This window comes from Notothenia coriiceps, unplaced genomic scaffold (assembly GCF_000735185.1).
Source record: "Notothenia coriiceps isolate Sejong01 unplaced genomic scaffold, NC01 NC01_scaffold00017040, whole genome shotgun sequence".
NCBI classification, from domain to species: domain Eukaryota; kingdom Metazoa; phylum Chordata; class Actinopteri; order Perciformes; family Nototheniidae; genus Notothenia; species Notothenia coriiceps.
Window position 1 is genome coordinate 22,898 of NW_011349741.1, and position 8,465 is coordinate 31,362.

Here is an 8,465-nt window from a genome sequence, read left to right on the forward strand (position 1 = left end):
GTGTTTGAACCCGGCACAGATACTGCATCCGTTTCTTGATTGGCGCTCCGGACGGATGGCGGTAAGTTGTCACAGGCGTCTCGCTGATTAAACCCATATCGAGGCGTCTCTTGGCCATTTTTTCTTTTTGGAAAGATGACTTGATGATTGGAAATGACTGGCTTTTTTATCTGCACGGGGTTCTTTTTTTTTTTATCTCACTCCACCCCTTCGGTCTTCTGACATCACATAATTGGGGCGGGCCCTTCTGTCACTTTTATACATACTAATGTGATGGAAGCGGCATTTTGTTTTAATAGACTTGGGGGCGGGCCCACCTGTCACTTTTTATGCATACTAATGTGATTGAAACATTTTTTATTATACACCATAAGGCGCAACAGTGGGGGCTTTTCACACCTGTGAATACACATCACCCCCCCCTCCTATCGACGGATCTCACACCTACTTGGGATATCACACCTACTTGAGATCTCACACCTCGAACAAAGGGGAGGCGGGACTTAGCTCATTTGCATAATTGGGGGAGGTGTGACCTGTCACTTTTTTATGCACTAATGAGACGAATGCGGCATAAATATAACTACTCATTCTTTTATTAACTTTCTTCTTCTGAACACTACTAATTCATTCATCATCCTGTAATCCATTTTGTACAGTCCAAATACAAATGAATGAAAGCAGGGTGGAAAAACTAATATGTACACAACAAACAGCCTTCTGTGCTGAGGGAGGAGCAGTCAAGGCAATGCAGACATCCGTCATTTAACTTCATACTCTGAGCCAGTACCTTGAAAAATAATTATCTCATACAAACGTTTATATAAAAATAATAGTTCAACCAACATCTGAGAACTACGGCATGTTATGTAACCAATGCAAAATTAAATAACAATAAAATAATAGTAAATATTGGCATGAGGACATAGTGTGACTACACAAATAGATTTATAAATAAAAACAAATATGGAGAAAAGTCTACATTTTAACAATATCAAAAAATAAAAAGATATTATTTAGAATGTGTAGGGTTCAAACAGAAATTCTTGGTTCACATTATTCGACCACAAAAATCCATTCACTTTTCGGACTGAACCAACAGGGGGCAGCACAACCACACACTCATGTTTTACAATGGAGCAGGAACAAAAGAGAAGGTAAGAATGGTAGTAGTCTGCCCAGCTTATCCTCCCAGCAGCAGTGGGGCTTTTTTAACACTGGAACAACAGGAAACACACTATCATCACACCATCCATTTAAGCTCACTACTTAAGGCCTTAGTACACTTCCAAGAAAGTCTTTGTCCGAGGGTCCAACAGCAACTAAAAACCCAAGTAGGGCTGGGCAATTTATCTGTATTATTTTGATTATGATATCAGCCAAGATATATTCTTAGATTTTTAGTATCTTAATATCATAAGTGTTGACTTTTCTTGGTTTTTAAGGCTGTACCACATTAGAGTTATGCATTTTCCGAATTTACCAGACTCATAGCTCATAGGTCAACCTACACCCAATTTGCTAAAAAAGTGTTGCATATATGATTTTTCTTCATATCGCCCAGCCCCAAGTGGAAGGGTTTTTTTTTATGCTGTTTGCCCGTACAAAAAACACATTGGTTGAAGTTTACTGATGCCTCTGTGTTCAAGATAAAGGAAGGAAATGTTGCTTCCTGCATAAGGAAATCACAAAATGTATACTACGCAAACAAAAAAACATCAGTTACAACTTTTAAATGCAACCAGTGCATTCAATCTTACACATACAACAAGCTCCTTAGAAACATGAAGCAAGATAAATGTAATGTAACTCAGGTAATGTACAAAAGGAAGTAGACAAAATAAAACTACAAATAATAGCTAGCTTAATCATAAACAGTGATGTGGGTAAGTTTTCAGTTCGTACAAAGGATGCTGGCTTATGGAACCAGTGCGAGTAGCTTTTCCGTTGAGTTAGCCAACCAGCGGCTAACTATGTAGCTTCAGTGGAAAAAAACAGGTTGAAAACTGGCGGGGGGAACAAACGACCCCATCGACTCCTTTACGCTCAGAGAAGGTCTTTCAGGGCGAAAGGCTTCAGACAAGAAACCTTGGCACCCTTTGGCATTTAATGGGAAGGTTTGTAGCATTTCTCTTTTTAAAAAAAGAATATAAAGTCATACAAAGAGAGGAAAAAACAGCACAAATAGCAAGAGGGTAAGGAAAGGCGGAGCTGGATAGAAATATGAAGCTGGGGGGGAACACAAAAGATCCTTGCCAGCCAAAGTAGAGATTGTCGGTTCCCTTATAACATAGGGATACTTGGTTTAGACAACGGCTCATTTGTCTTGTTTTTTTTCTCCAGTTTAGACCCTGCTTAGCAGAGTGGATCTGTGGAGATAAAGAGAAACAGCTGTTAGTCTCTGGTGTATCCTTTGATGCAAACAAGAAGAATTGTCTTTACAGCCGCAGTTTAATAATGATTTTTGACATATTTTATTTTGATAAATGTCTTACATTGCAAGACTTTGTACACAACATTGTAATAAAAAATAGACAATGCTCAGATGATATATGGTATATCCTCTGAGCATTTTCCTACTGTTCCTTAAAAAAAAAAAAATCTTAAAAGTAAACAATTGGTTGATGTAATATATTAAATTCCAACACAGAAAAAGCCAAGAAATAGCTGACAATACACAATATCATTTAAAAAAAATGTTTTGCTTTGTTAGCTCATTGATAAATTAGATTATATTAAAATGTTGAGTTAACAATTCTTTTTTTTACCTTTTCCCTCATATTACATTCAATGGACAACCCAATTTTTCACTTTTCCCTCTCCAGCCATAATAATTAAGAAATTGCGATGTTAAAAAGCAGCAACAGTTTTTTTGTTTTCACTGGAGGAAAGTCACAGATCGTGTCGCAGCAGAGGCAAAGCTCAGGCTCTGGGTCCAGAAACTGTTGCCACCTATGAACTTTTCCAGCAGATCTGAGTCGTATATCGCATACATGCGTTTTTGGCCACCTGTAGCATTATATCCTGAATTCCATGTACTACAGACTTCTTCCATATAAATATTGAGAAGTAGGCTCAAGATAAAGTGCCCAAAAAACATATTTCTTTGTGAATTTGGCTGCTATATTCTGTTGTGAAAATCTATATCTCAAAATGCTGTTGTCTTTTTTTAAAGCTGGTTATTTTTCATAGAAACTTGTAGAAACTGACAAGATAGTTTGTTCAAGAACCATTATAAAGAAAATAAATCCTTTGCCATTGTTAGAAAAACAGGGATATGTTGATATGATAATATTGTGTAAATAATAAAGCTCCTCTTACATCATCAGTTAAATAATAACAATACAAAAATTGCTTTATAAACTAACATAATGTTCTTTCAAAATGCACAAAAATGTCTTATGTGAATGAATTAAATTTCAACTCTTCACCAAAATAATCGTAATGAAGATTTTTGGCACACGCAAGCCTCAGTATCATCTGTAAGAAGATTCGGCTCCATGTGGCGGTAACAAAGTAACTATTCACATACTTATTGTTTGCACAGCTAACAAAAATAAAGCCTTTAGTGGCAGTTATGCACCGGACAGATCTCATGATTGCTGGACGACCCTTTTTGTCACTGCGGCAAAAAATAAACGCCTCATACTCTGTGTCAATTAAACTTCAGCGAGTGATGCTGAAGGAGGAAGAATTGTCCTTCCGTCAGCTCTCTGGGGCTTTCTTCAACGAGTCAGAGACAACTGATCAAAGCTGATTTTCTCTCATCCATCTCACACACACACACACACACACACACACACACACACACACACACACACACACACACACACACACACACACAGCTGTGTATTAAGGGAGTACGGTGTGTGCGTGGGATGTAATTGTGTGAAAATGACTTATGGGACTTGCAAGCGATGGTGTGACAAAGAAGAATGATGTGTGTGTGTGTGTGTGTGTGTGTGTGTGTGTGTGTGTGTGTGTGTGTGTGTGTGTGTGTGTGTTGCATTTTTTGAATAGCGCGCGGGTCAGCATCCGTGTGACCTGCATCCTCTAGGTCTGCCTGGTCAGGACGGGACGTGGGGTGACAGCCGTGATTGAAAGACTGCGGTGCCCAGCGGTGCCCTGCGGGTGAGTGTGTGTGTGTGTGTGTGTGTGTGTGTGTGTGTGTGTGTGTGTGTGTGTGTGTGTGTGTGTGTGTGTGTGTGTGTGTGTGTGTGTGTGTGTGTGTGTGTGTGTGTGTGTGTGTGTGTAAAGATATAGACAAGGGGGGTAAATGCACACCTCAGAGACTTCCATCTGTCCTTCTCCATGTTGTTCTCAGGACCTTCGCTCTCGTAGGATGCCACATACAATGCTGAAACCAGAAAAATAAAGAAACATTAGCATTTTAGTGGATAGTGCCCGAGCATGGTCCTGGTGCGCTCCTGCAGCACTACACCTATGGTCGGTACACTTCAATGTCAGAAGATTTGACAGAACTCCTGTCTATCTCTAATAAGACAGCGAGAAGAGTCGGAGTCAGTGACACGCGACTTTGAAGTGGATTAGAGGAGACCCAAACCATCAGAGCTGAGTCCAGGAGGTGATAACAAGGTGGGAGTGGATTCAAGCCTTAGCAGGAGAAAAGCCATTCTGATGACTGGAAACACTTTGTCAGTCCACAGCAATACACTACTTTTACTGACGGTAACGGTAGCAGCCGATGTTCACTTCATGTAGGATGGGTAATAACTAATCATATAAAAACTACCGCATTTTCTAATTAAAAGTCTGATCTTAGATGTCCCACATGTCCCTACATTTTCACACAAATTATTATATTTACATTGCAGTAGTCATTACAAACTGCGGGAGTTGCACTTCTTTTCTCCTTCATTTATAAATATGAATAGCATCTAAACAATGTTAATCCTATGCACTTTAGCATGACTCATACTCAGAAATCCTTTAAAAGATACTTACAATGGAGATTACATCTTGTGTCATATTGTTAGAAAGTGAAAGCCGGATTTAAAAACATATTTTACTATTTCTTAAAAAAAGTGGGGTTAGGATTTTTTTGAAGTTCCTACATAATTAATTAACTGATAAACGTACCATCTTCATTGAACACTGGAGCAGTCAGCAGGTACTGCAGGATCTTGCGATCTTTCTCAAACGGACACTCCACTTTCTTCCAGGCCATGAATTCACTCACTTGTTTGGCGAGTTCCCAGAATTTCTGATATAAAACCAGAAAAAAATACATGTTAACATTCAGAGAAAATCGACATGTTCATAGCTCTCTGCTACGCAATATACAGTTAGCATAGGTATATAGCCTACTCCCAGTTAACTGTGGATAAAGCCTGTTGTTTCTGAAGGGCAAAAGAGGGGCCTATATGCTCAGTTTCAGGTTTCATTATATTTAATAAGAGTTTTATTTGTTTCATACAGCTGCAGCACCTCTTTTCACCCTGTTTCACCCAATAGTAGCGTGAGTGATACCGATGTCACAGAGTAATGGAGGGATTTCAGGTAGGGGGGAGTGTGTGGGAGAGAAACTCCCTCTGAAGGGAACTTTGGGATCTTAGCCTTTGCAGACCATTTACGTGCACTAAAGTCTATATTTCACACTACGGGATAGGGAAAACCCCAAAAAGCAGAATACTGCTCCTTTACTGTGTTCTTATGTACTCTGTAAAAGTCCTAACAGGGAATCGGCAGAGTTTCCCAGGGCCTTTTTCAGTGTAACAGTGAGACCATTGGAAACGCTTGAGTATTTGGTCATTGTTCTGTGTTTGTTCCATGGAAACACACTTCACACACACAGGTCTCACTTCTTCTTTCTCTAACACTCTTTAGGGAAGTGGAAATAAATAGCAACAAACCCGTCGCCATGTGTAGTAAATAGTGACGTTTTCTGACAATTCAGTTGTGGGAGGAATAAAAAGGAGAACATGTGTTCACGAGGGGGAGAAACCCTTCTTGGGAATTTTAATTTCAGTATACCTCAAAATTGATCTGTCCGCTCTTCAGCCTGTTGGCACATCCCTCGTTGAGGAAGTAGAGGTCTTTTATGAGCAGGCTGAAGAAAGGGATGACAATCTGCAAGACAACAGAAAGAGAAAGGAATTTCATTTTGCTGAGAAAATGCAGGGGGGTTTCCACATGACTCACAGGGGTGTCATCCCTATAAACATTGATTCAAAGAAAAAAAGGATTACAATAGAATACAGTTTGATATTAAAACCTTTTCATCAAAACTCACGGGCCTGTAGCAGCGAGTACTAATACAACCTTTAAAGAGGCCCCATTATGCTTTTGGGGTTTTCCCCTTTCCTGTACTGTTAAAGGTTTCTTTGCATGCAAATGTTCTGCAAAGGCTAAAATCCCAAAGTCTCCCCCCCCCTGCCTTAAACGCCTTGATAGGACTAATTTGTTTGATTCAGTAACATAATCACATCTCTATGTAACACTAACCTTGTCAGAAATGTATCACCAAATGATCATTGTGAGAGTGATATATTGATTCAAACAAAGTTGGGGTGGATACAGTTAACCTATTGTGAGTGAAGTTGTTTGAATGGTGTACGACACCTCCACATTTAAGAGTAGCCTTAATCATTTCCTTTAAAAGGGTTACCTTAAACCTCCTCATGGGCCCTTAAATGTATTTTACTTTACTTTACATTTATAATGTTTGTCAATTGGAATGTCTACATTGTACTTTTATTAGGTTTTGTGATATTGGGCTATATAAAACAACATTTGACTCGGATAGGGTGTTTTGCGTGCTCTGTAGGGACAGGATGTTGTTTACAAGGACATGCTAGTATGCATGTTCTAAAGACTGTTGTCATGCATACACACAGGTCTGTACACACAGCCTAGCAGGAGCAGAGAGGCAGTCGTTGTCACAGCTGGACGTGGAGGGTCTGGAGCCAGAGGGGGGTGGGGTCTTGCTGACTTCCGATGAGCAATTTTCGATCTTTTTTTGTTTTATGTCATTAGCGTCTCTCTTGTTTAATTCTTGTTACCTGATAATAGACTTTAGTAGTTTTACAATTATTTTTTTGCCTTTTATAAAGTATTTTGGGATCACTGGTTCTATTATTATTAATCAAAATCATTGTTGTTATTATTATTATTATTATTATTATTATTTGCTGCTGCTGCTGCTGCTGCTGCTGCTGCTGCTGCTGCTGCTGCTGCTGCTGCTGCTGCTGCTGCTACTTCCTGCTGCCTTATGTCCAGAACACAACGTCTCTGTGTGTCAGAGAGCTTCTAGTATTGTGATTAAAAACAAGCATCAGTACACACTGTTATGTAACTGGGTTTAAAGGGCAAATTCTTCATTGTAAAATGTCTGAGATCTGTTGCTGCTCAAACAAACATGTGAAACTCCGGGGCTGCTTTCAGATCAGCGCTTCGGCATTTTGTTAAAATGTTATTTCAATCAAATAACTCAAAATATCAACGAATGATTACACTTTCTGTCCTCGCAGAAAACTGCAGCAAAACAGGATGAATGGAGCATAAATAGTTGTGTTGTTCCTCTGAAAAAGACAACATAACAGTGGATGCCAATAAGAGATCATAAACAATCCCCTCCCCCCCCCTCTCTCTAGAGGTCACAAGGGCGAGAACATGCCAGAATTCTTGGGAACTTTCCATTTCAGGACCTCTACCTCTGCGGTTTGTGTTTGCATTTCTGAGCTCCTAAATAGCATCCCTAAAAAAATTCAGGGAGCCAGATACATACTGACGGTACACTGTGTCTCTGTGAAAACACACATACTCAACAAATGATGTATGAGGACGAGACTAAGCGCTTAAAGGCTAATAACTAGTTCAAATACGGTCAGGGAGGCATCTCCAGAGGCCAGGGAACAGTATGTGATCTGGCAGCCGCTGTGTGTTCTTTTCCCTCCCTCGCCGAGGAGAACACAACATGTTTGATGAGGAGGAAACCAAGACCCAACTCATATCTTGACCCACGTGTAACGCACCCTCCGTGTCCCCTCGGAGCCACACTGTTATGTAACCGCTGTCCCTCGTCCAGGCCCAGCGCAGCCGGCTGCTGATGGCGTAAACACTGAAAGCAGCTCCCAGACGATAACAAGGCCCAATGAGGGACAGCGCTACGGTTTGTTTTCCTACTCCGCCTTCCTTTTCTTATACGCTGCAGTGCATGAAGATAACGGCTGTGTGATAACCATCTTACATAATTGTAATCAGCACATAGTGCTCTATCTGAAGAGGTCACTTTAGATTCCTCCAGCAGCTGTCTAGTACTCAGATTTTATACTTAAAGAGTGTCTTTTTTGTGTGTGTCTTTACTGGGACATGTTGACATGCTTTGATGTTCAAAAAGTGCTTCATTTTTCCTCATAATGCCTGAGCAGCAGCACCTCGTTTCACCCTCAATGTGTTGGAGCACTAGCCAACAGAAGGGCAGTTATTAGACTGCCAAGGCACAC

General features: G+C 40.2%; 1 protein-coding gene across 1 annotated transcript in view; it reads right to left on the reverse strand.

The window, feature by feature from the left end:
• Positions 1-574: 574 nt before the first annotated feature.
• Positions 575-8,465, reverse strand: part of LOC104950000 (ras-GEF domain-containing family member 1B-A) — a 39,180-nt gene continuing 31,289 nt past the window's right edge. The window contains exons 11-14 of the mRNA XM_010776436.1: positions 5,995-6,090; positions 5,101-5,224; positions 4,285-4,357; positions 575-2,369 (exon numbers count right to left, since the gene is read on the reverse strand). Coding sequence (XP_010774738.1) covers positions 2,345-2,369; positions 4,285-4,357; positions 5,101-5,224; positions 5,995-6,090 — 318 coding nt within the window. The 3' untranslated portion in view covers positions 575-2,344. The remainder of the gene's footprint in view (positions 2,370-4,284; positions 4,358-5,100; positions 5,225-5,994; positions 6,091-8,465) is intronic.